A 12758-nucleotide genomic window follows, 5' to 3' on the forward strand; every position below is an offset into this window, starting at 1 on the left:
GCTCTGCGGTGCAATGTGCAACCTGCCCCTTCCGTGAGGCTGCACCCATACCTGCATGTTAAAAAAAACACACGCCCTTGTGAAAGCTTGCTGAAAGCTGAGCACAGAGTTGTACAGCACAGAGAAAGCACAGTGAAGCACAGAGGGGTGTGTATGGTGAAGCCCATTTAAAAAGCATTGCAAACCATGGTAAACACATGCCATACAAAGCGTGGCAAAAGTGCACTATCACCATGACAGTGTAATGGCACAGAAGACATAGTGCTATAATGTATGTCTTGGTAATATGGGATTGGCGACCACAACTAACTCAATAATAGTTCATATATACTCTTTTTCTTTTTGTCTTCGTGGTATTGTTGTGATTATCTGCCTGTAGAGTCTCTTTTGAAAGAGACACTAGAATGATTGGTATGCCTTTTAATATATTTGCAAAATATCCATATAATAATTAGGCATGGTAGTGCACCCAGGAGTAGTTACAGTGTACTGTCCTCAATGTAACAGCTGTCAATACCGTCTTCCTCTGAGCTCGTTTACTGCAGCGTTGAAGTCAAAAGTACTGTCCTGCAATGTGCCTAGCTGTAATCGAGCACAGCGTTCAAGATCGGCATCGATGCCCTCTGCCGTTGATTACAAGCTAGCCCCCCTCCTTCCACAGATAGTATCAAAGCGCATGCGCCGAGCTGGCTCTTCCTTTCTGCCATAGTTGTTCGCCATGGCTCCAGTGGTCAGTATCGTTATGCTTTGAAAATTATCAGAATTAAACTGTTGTTTGTGTCCAGAACCGGCCCGCCGCCCACTAAGATTGTGTCTAAGACACCGGGGGCCACAGATCCGGAGAACAATCCGAGAAATAATTGACGTTTCTATTCAAATGTGTGTTTTTGTTGGTGGCTAGCAGTGTGCGAGGCCTGCTTTTTTGAAGCACGTTGCATGGCTCCGAAGCGTAACCCTATCGTCTGTGCAAACCCGGTGCATGCCCTGCTGAATCGTGGGCTTGAGTGCGCGGTGCACCGTGCTGGGTGTGTTAGCTGTGCGGATCTGCTGTGACCTTTCCGTGATTCAGCTATTAAAAGAATTGCTTTGAGTGAGGGTGTTTTGCGCTGCTGCTGTAAAAGTTTAGTGTAAACCGGGTGAGGAGGGGGTGGGGGGGTCGTGTTTAGACACGTATAATCATTATCCTGTGCTTTTAATTTGTGCTTTTAAATGCATAATAAAGCCTTTCTCAGAAAATATATATATTTACAATAGGTTAAAAAAATGTTCATAAACCGCCGCATTTATGTGAGTCTCGGTTGGTGAAATGCTTTTATTTTTTTGATACAGCATAGAAAAGTGCATTGGTGAGTTTAAATATATGCAGAATTACAGTATTAAAATCCTTTGTGAATACATGTTTGTTCAGATCGTTATGTGTTTGAAGTTTGACGCGGGCACGGTTTTAGTCAAAGTGTGCTGGACTGTGTTACCTTGTTTAGTGTCGCAGTGTTACAACAGTATGGAAGTTAGTTCATGAAAGTCCCAAGGTGTAAAATGAAAATCGTTCAATTGAATGAAATGCAGCGGTTTCGCTCCGCATTAGATTTCTTTAGTGTTTTTAGTGTGGTGTATTGCCACAAGCTGGTTTGACAGCAGAGAGGTCATGTTTTTAATCAGTTTATAAAATGTTTTCGATCAGGAAGTGTTATGACGGTGTGTCTTGTAGAAATGTTTGGTATAAGTTATTTGCAGGCTTACGGATCATAAACTAATGTTCCTTTATGTAAGGCAGTGCACGATGCTGTGCCCAACTGAGTGTCTGTTTCAGAACAGATTGTGGATAAAACTAACCCTGTAGCTAATTACCAAGATGTTTATTTAATGATATGCTGTGTTCTTCTTATTCATTCTCATGATTTCTATGTGAAGTAGCATTGTGCTGCTAGCTGTCAGGATCTTCATTATAGCGCCTTGCTGTATGTTTAGTTGTGTTTGTGGGCAGGCTGAGTGGGGTTGTAGCTGCCAACCTGAGGATGTACCTTAAAAAAAGAGAAATTTCTGTTACAGATTGAGTATAGTGTCAGTTTCACGCTTTGCCACATTGCCCCGGGCAGATTTTTGAAGGTTGGTCACAGTAAAACAAACATTGCAAAGTGGACAGCTAATTGACTGTCCTGTACTTGGCTCAGTTTTCTGGAGTATAACTGTGGCTTACGCACAGTGTTTTCAGTGGCACGGCAAGTTACAGAACTGTGATCATTTTTGCGCTGCGTGATTTGGCTAAAATCGAAAGGCAGAGTAGGGATCAGGATGTCACGTGAGCACAGATTTAGTTTTCTTCCCTGTTTGAATTGCAGAAGAAGCAAGCAGCCAAGGGTGGCAAGAAGAAGAAGCAGGTCCTGAAATTCACCCTGGACTGCACCCACCCTGTGGAGGATGGCATCATGGACGCTGCCAACTTTGTGAGCAGTGCACACTTTATTTTGTTCTTGTGTTCTTGAGCAGCGAGCATTTCATCCAGAAGCTCCACGCTCAGCCGATGGTAGTGGACTGCGTGCCGATTTTGAAGTGCTGGCTGCTGTTTACTTTGTCATAATCCTACCTGTAGAGTTGCATTTCAAACTAGGAAATAAGAAACGTCACTGGGTTTGAGAACTGGGATCTGGATTAACTGTATTAAAACATTTACTGACAGTATTCAGGGATGGAAATAAGATTCCCGTTGCATCAGTTTGATCCATTCCGGGCTTTACTACGAGTTTAATAAGACGCACTTGTTGCCTGTACACATTGGCTAGTCAAGCTTGTAGTAAAAGCTCCTATGCAGAGGGGGCTCTCCTGTATGTTGATGCTGTGTTGGTGCCAGTGCTGTGCTGACCTGTCCGGTGCTGTGCTTTCACAGGAGCAGTTCCTGCAGGAGAGGATCAAGGTAAACGGGAAAGCTGGGAACCTGGGCGGGGGAGTGGTGACCATCGAGAGGAGCAAGAGCAAAATCACAGTGTCCTCAGAGGTCCCTTTCTCCAAGAGGTGAGTGAAACCGTGTAGCAGTCTGATCCAGTCCTGCTTTTACCATCAGTTTAATAAGACACACCTGCGCTTGTTACCTGTGCATGTTCAGAAAGTAATGGCATAGTGATGCCTTGGTGAATGGATGCTAGTTCAGCCAAGTTCTGTCTGGTATAGAAATACCTAGGCAGAAGATGGGTCTGTGGTGCGTGTGGGTGCAAGTTTCGTTCCACCTAATAATGGTGTCTTCCAGATGGTAAATGCCCAGCGGTTTTAAGACGGGTTCCTCTTTGATACATTTATTAAAATAGGGTGATCATTAGCTCCGCAGCTAAGTGTGTTTGGGGAGAGGGGGGGTGCTTTTACAGCAGAAACGTTAGTGGTGTTCTCAGTGCTGCTGGGTTCAGTGTCTTCATCACCATTGTATTCAATGAGCACCGTGCTGGTTGTGAGGATATTAACACACTGTAGAGCGGTGTGTTCTTCTCGGGAGATTCCACAGTGCTGGGTTCTGTTCACTAGCAGTTCTGCTTTAGATCGCTCGTTACAGATTTGATCAATCACTGCCCACGTCATTAGGGTGGTCATGGACCTGTATTTATATATTATTAGGTTTCTATCTGCTTGGGCTGAAATGTACAATAACTAACTTAAAAAAAAAAAAAAATTCAGTTCATTGCTGTGGTTACTTCACCCTAAAAGGATTGATAACAGTTCAGAGAAATTCAACAGTCCTTTAATGAATTGAATGCCTCTCTTGAGAAGTGTTGTTATGAAGCCTTGAATTCAGCAATGCTGGTGTCTTATTTCAGTGTATCTGTAAAGGATCACTTACAGCCTACTTGAAAACCTTAATATAAAAAATTAAAATACACACGCAATTCCTGTGAGTTCCAAACTCCCAGCGTAACTCAGAGTTCAGTGGCATATTTCTGAAATGTTTTCTCCATGTCGTTTTGGAATTGACTGGTCTAGTCGATGTTACTGGAAACACTTGATACTAAATTGTTTTGAGCACTGTGCAATATTAATGCCATTTGAATCTGCTTGAGCACGTCCTGCATAATTTTACTGTGTTGAATCTACATATTCAAGCATTCAGTACGCCTCGTGCTTACTGCGTTTAATTTCCTGTCCATCTGGGCTGGGGGGGGGGGGGGGGGGGTGTTGTACACAGGAATAATTAGTCTGGACGCCTCCTACAGCAATCAGCTGTTAAAGTGGGGGCTGGACGAACTGTAATATTTAATACAGTTTAAAACTGGTCGCTGTGGGCTGACCTTTACTTAACTGGAGTGCTGTGATTAGAGTGGGGGGTGAACCTTGCTTTATATCTTGGGTCTGGGCTGACAGCATTTTAGTCTGACTTGGCCGTTATGGAAACCATACCAGTGCTCCCATGTGAAGACTGAACCTGTCCTCTGCTGGTTTTTGTTTTTATCCCCCTCTCCCGTTCAGGTACCTCAAATACCTGACCAAGAAATACCTGAAAAAGAACAACCTGCGTGACTGGCTGCGGGTGGTCGCGAACAGCAAGGAGAGCTACGAATTGCGCTACTTCCAGATCAACCAGGACGAGGAGGAGGACGAGGACGAGGATTAATTCCGCGATACTGATCTGGGAGGATTTTGTACATTCGCTTTTAATAAAAAGCCAAACAAAAAAAAAAAAAAAAAAAAAAAAAGAAACGCTTGCTTCTGTTCACTTTATTTATTAAGGAAAGCGTGCGTTGTGCTGTGCTGCTGTAGAGATCTATAGCTAGACAGATAATCTAAACTGAGCAGCTGTGCAGAGTGTTTCTGTAGGGAAGTTTACCGTACCTTTGAGTCAGTTCTTGTTTCAATTCAAACCGGTAGGATGTTTCATCTCCATCAGCCGTTTGCGTCCAGAGCAAACCAGCATGGTGATTCTCAGCATCCGAGTCGTTTCAGATTGCAAATGCGAACTTCTCATTTTCCTAGCGGCTGTAACCAGTGCCAGTTTTTTTTTTTTTGTTTGTTTCAAACAATTACTCCTAATTGTATTATTTCCCCTCCCTGCCTGCCTGCCTTTTAAGCTGAGGCTCGCTGTCTCTTATTGTGGTGGTTGTTAATTTGTGCCCTTTGCTTGCGGTACCAAAGTCATACATAAAGTTCAAGGTGAAGTGCCCCCTTACAGTTTCTCCTTCGCGTCCTGAGCTGTAGCAGTGATTCAGTGTGTTCATTTTCACCTGATAAAACTAGAAGCATGCCTATTGGTCTCGTGTGACTAGCGCAGGGGTGTGCCAGTTTTTTCGGTGGAAGATGCTTCGGTTCCAATTCTCTGTCTACCTGCACAATGTAAACTAACCGGACTGTAATCGGGGTTGATTTTATAGCCCTGTGCACAGAAGGCTGAAAGGCGTGAGGTTAGTCCACCAGCCCAAGTCTGAAACGGGTTCAGGTAAGTTTAAGAGTGACTTGCGAAGAAGTGGAAGCAATTCGCACAATGCATCGTGCAAATACAATTCTTCACTTCCGTCTGTGTGTGCAAGTTTTAAAACACATCATGGTTCTGAGTGGCTAATGCATAAAATATTTGAGTTGCTCGTTCAAAGACCCAGCCCAGTGATTTTGAAATTCCATCTCCTGTTTTAAGTGGGTATGAATTTTAAAAGTGCCTGCTTTCCCTTGGGGAGTCACATTACACCAAGCTGTGATAGCAGCATCACACTTCACAGATGAGGGCTGCAGTTGTGTGCAAACCGGGGTGAGACTGCGATTGCAGGAATACTTGCGTGCAAAGGAGCAAGCTGTCTAGGTGTTGGATTCGGGGAGGATCAAGAGTTGAGACTTGCAAAAAATAAAAATGAATGCTATGCTTTATATTGGCTGTGGTGCCACCATGCATCTTCCTCAATTCAATTAGAAGGTGCATCTCACCGGGATGGGTGGCCTTTAGTACTCATGACAGCTGTTAGAATTCAAGCTGGGATATTTTTGTGACATGTTCATGTGTTTGAGATTCTATCCTTTTAAAAGTAATTAGATTTTGGCAACAAAAAGAGTCCCATTATAAAATTGCTTTAAAAAAAAATGTAATCTACACTTTGCCAACTGCCTCAATTCCATAATCTGGCAATTAATGTAATTTCTCTTTTGGGGGTGGCATTGCTAAATCTAAAAAATACGCCATCTACCATAATTTGTGTTAATGTGTGAGGGGGCCAATAGTAGATCTGTTTTCACAGGGGGAAGTCCATGTGATTGCAGACCCAGGCTAGCACTGCCCTTGAACTTGGCAATGTTACCTCGGGTCCAGGAAGGGGTGATGATACCAGACGTTAAAGCCGTCCTAGCTAATGAGGTTCAATCCCTTATTTGAGGCACAGTGGTTACTGCTCCACTTAGAGGTGCAGTGGAACCTTTCATCTCTCAGTATTCTTCACCAGTGTAAGTGTTTTAAAATTGCAGCTGTGTGTGACTGGTGTAGCTGCCCTGAGGCAGATTCCAGCACTGGTGTATGCTGCTGGTTATCAATTGCTCCTTTCTAAATGTTCTGTATAGTTGTGCAGTGATCTGTTCTTATCACTCCTGTATTAGTCTATTGCCTGTAAACCCAGGCGGGGGTTGTATATATCCACTGCCCAGTACGAAGCCGGATAATGTCCCTGGCTCTTATCTGCTCTGCAGCTCACCTGCAGATGCTGGAATATTCATCAGGGTGCAATTAACACTGGCTGTACTGCCCAGCTTTACTGAAAGCGTCAAGAAGTTTGGAAAATGCATTAGAAAGGGAAATATATATATAACGAACAGCGGATATTTAAATTAACATAATTTGTTGATTTATGGATACGTTTTAGGGCTCCTGTGAGTCTAAAGGGTTAATTAATTCCTCGCCCAGCTCGTGTGTGTGTGTATATATATAATCATTAGGTATTAGGTATAGCGCAATACATTCTGCTATAAACAGCAATCCTTAATTGCGTCACTTATCAACACCTTGACACTGAGAAATAGCGAGTACACTAATAGAGGGGTTAGACGGCTTTTTCTATTGTGTTTGTTTCCTGCATCAAACGCAGATCATTGAAATGCGACCAGAATGTATGTGCATGCCTTACAGAAGAAAAAACAATACCATACACAAAATATTATATATATATATATATATATATTATATATAATTATATATATATATATATATAGACACACACACACACACACACTCGAATGTCATGCTCATGCAGATGCACAAAGCATGCCTATTCAATATTCGGGTATTGTTATGCTTAATAACCCGTGTACACGGGTGGTTCGTGTTGTGCAGTTTGTATGTTGGCAGTCACAGGGAGGGGGTAGCCGGGTCTAATGATGAATAATTTGAAGTGACTGGTGCTGTGTGTGTGGAAAGTTTCTCTATATACCGGTATGGCTTGAAAATCTCACAGGCTCGACTGCAGTCATTTTAAAAAAACACCGTGCAGACGAAAAACTGGTAACCAGACCGCACCGCTACTAACTAGTCGTCTCCAAAAATGATGGGATGGGATTGCCATGGCAACAGACCACACGTCACAATCCGGGCATGTGTGTTCCATTTTTGTCTTTTTTTATTTTCAGACTGGAGGATTTGGAGAGAGAGAGAGAGAGAGAGAGAGAGAGAGAGAGAGAGAGAGAGAGCGATTTTTTTTTTTACGCTTCTTAAAAAAAAAAAAAAAAAAAAAAGCCATCTTTCTTAAAAAACCTCACCCTCTTTCTTGCCAACACAGTTGTGTGCATGCAGTTTGAAAACCCGGCGAGGCTGGCATTCCCGGGGATAAGTTGCAATACTTCAGAGATATAATAGCGAATGGTATATCACATGCGGTGAGGATGCCGGGGTCAGTGAGTAACGAAGACGAAGGGCAAGACGAGATGGATTTTGGGGACGATGTGCCAGGTAAGAGAAGGGGATGGTGGGAGGAGAGAGGAGGGGGTGTGAGAGAGAGAGTGAGAGAGAGAGAGAGAGAGAGAGAGAGAGAGAGAGAGAGAGGGAGCTGGCGTTTTGTTACTGCTATCACAACATCCCAATTGCCTGCGGGAGAAGAAAAAAAAAAAAACCGCTTGCTTGTGCATTTGTATAGAATTAGAAAAGCGAACAGATATACTGTTATCATATCGCTAGAAAGCTGAATGCTTTGGGGTGCATTTCCATTAGGACAGCAAGCAGCCCGGGACTCGCAGCAGCGCGCAGAGTTTCCCAATTACATCAGACGTCTTTGTAAATACACGACTAGGCGGTAGCATTTGATGGTGCAAACCGACTGCCGTTTTTCAAGACGAGAAAGCAAAGCCAGGCTGTCGGTCTGCATTGTGGGTTCGTGATTGCGCGGAAAGGAGGGAGGGGGGGGGGGGGTGGAGATGCTGCTGTGCTTTTCTGTTTTTTGAAGTTGGCCACATCAGTGTTTTCTGAAAGCAGGAGGGTGAATTCAGATGAAAGAAATTGCCTGTTGTACAGTCACGAGTCGGATCATTATTTGTGTCATAAATCTGTAGGCAGCAAGAATGACATTCAAGTTTAGCGCTGCTGCGGATTTTTCTTAGAGATGCGTGTGGGATATTATTATTATTTATTATTATTATTATTATTATTATTAGTTATGATGTGTTTCGTAATAAACACCACGGGCAGGGATCTTACGGGTGGGGGGGGGGGGGGATAAATAAATAAAAAAAAATAAAAAATAAAATAAAATAAAATCCATTTCAAACTGCGTTCCAAAGTAACGTTTCTTAAAGGGCTGTAATGATGCTTTAATTGCAACGTAGCACAATGTAGACATGACGTGTACACACCGAACTGGACAGTGCGCTTACTTTGTGTGATTCCTTCTGTCTGTATTGGCGTTAGTGGGTTAATCAAAGCACCTCAATATACTGTCTGAGTGTGTGGGTGCAGGATGGCCGCATGCATACAGAAACTAAGCAATCCCGAGCCTGAAACAGAGTGACGCGCTCAGTGAGTGACAGCGATGTATTGACAGCCGCCACGTGCGACCTTGGAGGGAAAGCAGTCCTGCCTCTTGCAATGCTGCTGTGACGGGCTGTGCTGTATTACCAGGCTTGCTTTTCATCTCCAGTGCCTAGTTTGGAAAAAAAAATGATGTATTGCTGAGCTGAACCAAAACCTACAATTAAAATACTACCGCCATGAAACACTGTGCTTTCTATAGCGCACAGCAGTACATGCTGCCTCGTAGTGCTGGAGTGAGCACGGGGTTTTCATGCTCGAAAAAATTCATTGTTTTTTTTTTAATAATAAAAGCCTGCATCAGTCCAATCAGATCAATGATGTTTAACGACGACCTGTTGAGACAAAATAGCGGCATTGCAAACTGCCATCAAAGGTTTAATATTGGATTGTCATATGGTACCCCGCCACCAGGTGGCACTGTGTGCTATGCAAAATTGTTTATTTATGTTAGTTTTGCTTTCAAAAAGGTAGAAAGCGGGGCGGACAGTGGGAGTGGAGAGGGAGGTGTTCTGGTTAATTAATGCAGAGTAGTCAGATGTCAGAAAAATTTTGATGGGGAGCTCCCGAGTGGTGCATCCAGTAAAGGAACTCCGCGTGGAGCGCAGGATGCGCCCTATAGCCTGGAGGTCACCGGTTCGAGTCTAGGCTATTCCACTGCTGACGTGGACAGGAGTTCCCAGGGCACTGCGCACAATTGGCCAAGCTCTGCCGAGGGGGGGTAGGTTGGGCGTGCACCAGCGCCCCTGTGGTCTGGCCAGGCTTCTGCAGGCTTGCCTGTAAGCTGCACGGTGAGTGTGCAGCTTGATAAGAAGCGGTCAGCTGACAGCACACGCTTCGGAGGACAGCATGGTAGGGATGAGGTGAGCCTGAATAATAACTGAATATTCTAAATTGGGAGAAAATGCAAAATATAAGTGCAACTACTAAATTAAAAAATCAATAAATAAAACATGTTGATGTGGTGGAGTGAGTAGTTTTTATACAACGCTGTCACTTCAGTCAATAAAATCAATTGATTCATAGAAGGTTTTCCTAGCTTGTTCGGTGCCTTGCGTGGAACATGCACTGAATTTAAATTGTATTGATTTGTTGTTTGCATAGACACCAGCGTTGCAAACATGGCATTGAAATAAGCATGTATATTTACCAGAGCAAAAAGCTTTCTCAAATGCCAGCCTCGTCACTTAATTCAAGGAAAAACTAGAGGGATCGGTGGCTGTGTCAGAACGAGTTAGTGGAAGAGCAAAACCTGCTTGACGTCAAACTGAGCTGGGGAAATAAAGCTCGGATTAGGAAACACTTTCATCTTCTCAAGACCACTTTGACAGTTACGGTAGAGGATTGTTCTCAGGATCCCCACACCAGGAGATGCTCCACTGAGCCCTGGGGTAACTTCACACTGTCTGGGAGAGAGGGCTAGCTAGCCCCAGAGCCGCTGGGAAATACGCAGACGATCTGCGTCGCAGAAGTCTCGCTTCGTCTGGGGGGAAAAAAAAAAAAAAACAGGTCGGATTTCCGAATTTTTAAAAAATTGAAAGCGTTTCTTTGGAAGGCAGTTTAGTTCGACAATCTGATTTGCTAAGCAGATCTGGAGTCTTTGAGTGTGGGGAGTATTGGGTTTCAATTTCTTGCAGCTGGGTTATGTTCCACAGTCATGTTTATCGTCATACTCCTATCTCAAGTCTCACGCTTGCCCCGTGTACTTCAGCACGCTTTTACCGTGCTATACCAATTACCCCGATGCAAGAATTAAGACTGGCCGATAATGAAATATTCGGTTAGCAGATATGCAGACTGTGTCCCTAGGTGATTGTTCTACGTGGCACACGCTTGTTGCTCGTAGCTTTTTGTGTGTTGACTTTTTTTTAAATACTCATACCACTGTCCCCTCTCCCTATATAGAGGGGAGGCAGCATTCAAGCCACACACGCAGTGGCAAAGCCTGAGCTGGCCCATTATATCCGTGTTGACGCGCTGGCATTTCTGAAAACACAACCTTCGCGCTGGCCTGTGTCATTTTGGAGGTTAGGGACAGAGCCGCAGCAGGACTCTGAAAGGTCACACCAACCCTGAGTGTCGTTTAGATTCTGTGCAGTACATCTCAGTAAATACAAGCTAAAATAGAGGCCGTGATGAGATGCACGTTGTGGAAGTCTGTGCATTAGCGGTCGGAGCTCCGTTAACTTGATATCTCTGTAGCTGTGCTGTCTGCAGGCTAGTGCATTTTCTTGTAAGCTGCAGGCAGCGTGTAATGCCTCTCTGAGCTGCCTCTGAGCCCTTGTAGGAAGGTCAGGTCCTTGCTGGTGTCCATGTCTCTCCACGCGGGCCGTAAGAAGAGGCCAGCTGACCCGCACAAGATCGGCAGCCTGTCCTCTCAGTGCGGGGGCTCCCCTTTCTAATGACAAGCGGGCTGGCGGGCTGGCAGTCCCCCAGAGTCACCTTGTGTTCCCCCAGCCAGTCTTCATTGCATCACCCTGTAGAGTGAAGTCGTTGTGCTTCAGAAAGTCGAGTGAAACCTGCCGAATAATGTCACGTTAACATATCGCATTACGCAGACTTGATGAAAGACTGACAACAATGGAAAAATGTGACATTGCAAAATCTATCCTGAAACACAGTGCTGGCATTATGGCTTCCGGGAGACATTTTCAATTATCATTTAGTAATTTCTTTGATTACATGATGCAAAACTTTTGGCCAGAGCTGTATGAGGTGTCACGAATCAACAGCAAACAGTAGTAACACATTCTGTGCTGCATATCTCCGTTGACTCAAAGATTTGTTTTGTGTTGAGTAGTGAACACGTTTAATTCTTTTTAATTAATACCTGAACAACTTCCGACTTCTTGAAGGTAATTACTGGTGGAGTTTCTGCACAGCGCTGTGAGGGGAATGAGATCTGGGGGAGAAAGGGGATTAGAAAGACTCCAAGAAGCAGCATGTGTTAGCCATGCCTCTCGTCTGGGTTGTGAATTAGTAATAAGACCACGATTTCCAGTCTGGATGTTTCTACGTCACTGACCTACATTGGCTCCTTTAAGAAGTCTGCAGCACTCCTTGACTTCTGAAGAAGGATCCTGCACTCTGTTTCCCGTGCGTTGAAGCAGACGCGCGATCCCCGCCAGCGGGAGTGTTCATGATGACACTGCATGACAGCTACGATGCGGCACATCCCTCATTCAGAGGGTGGAAGAGCTCGCTGGGGGTCCTGTGACATCAGTGTATCGCTGCACCCCTACAGTGCCCCTGGCCTGCTCGCTGGGGGTCCTGTGAGATCAGTGTATCCCTGCACCCCTACAGTGCCCCTGGCCCGCTCGCTGGGGGTCCTGTGAGATCAGTGTATTGCTGCACCCCTACAGTGCCCCTGGCCCGCTCGCTGGGGGTCCTGTGAGATCAGTGTATTGCTGCACCCCTACAGTGCCCCTGGCCCGCTCGCTGGGGGTCCTGTGAAATCAGTGTATCGCTGCACCCCTACAGTGCCCCTGGCCCGCTCGCTGGGGGTCCTGTGAAATCAGTGTATCGCTGCACCCCTACAGTGCCCCTGGCCTGCTCGCTGGGGGTCCTGTGAAATCAGTGTATCGCTGCACCCCTACAGTGCCCCTGGCCCGCTCGCTGGGGGTCCTGTGAAATCAGTGTATCGCTGCACCCCTACAGTGCCCCTGGCCCGCTCACTGGGGGTCCTGTGAAATCAGTGTATCGCTGCACCCCTACAGTGCCCCTGGCCCGCTCGCTGGGGGTCCTGTGAAATCAGTGTATCGCTGCACCCCTACAGTGCCCCTGGCCCGCTCGCTGG

At 45.2% G+C, this 12758-nt stretch overlaps 1 protein-coding gene across 1 annotated transcript; it reads left to right on the top strand.

The window, feature by feature from the left end:
• The first annotated feature begins 638 nt into the window (after positions 1–638).
• LOC121329179 (60S ribosomal protein L22) lies at positions 639–4657 on the top strand. The gene is made up of 4 exons (XM_041274604.1): positions 639–730; positions 2340–2444; positions 2885–3009; positions 4447–4657. The coding sequence occupies exons 1-4, from the start codon at positions 719–721 to the stop codon at positions 4589–4591; spliced, it is 387 nt and encodes a 128-aa protein (XP_041130538.1). The 5' UTR covers positions 639–718; the 3' UTR covers positions 4592–4657.
• The last annotated feature ends 8101 nt before the right edge of the window (positions 4658–12758 follow it).

The sequence above is a fragment of the Polyodon spathula genome, chromosome 16 (genome assembly GCF_017654505.1).
Source record: "Polyodon spathula isolate WHYD16114869_AA chromosome 16, ASM1765450v1, whole genome shotgun sequence".
Lineage (NCBI taxonomy): Eukaryota > Metazoa > Chordata > Actinopteri > Acipenseriformes > Polyodontidae > Polyodon > Polyodon spathula.

Excerpts from the sequence above, each read along its gene's own strand:
- LOC121329179 (XM_041274604.1), top strand. Across the intron at positions 2,445-2,884 it reads TCATGGACGCTGCCAACTTT|GAGCAGTTCCTGCAGGAGAG; the intron begins GTGAGCAGTGCA and ends GTGCTTTCACAG. Across the intron at positions 3,010-4,446 it reads GAGGTCCCTTTCTCCAAGAG|GTACCTCAAATACCTGACCA; the intron begins GTGAGTGAAACC and ends TCTCCCGTTCAG.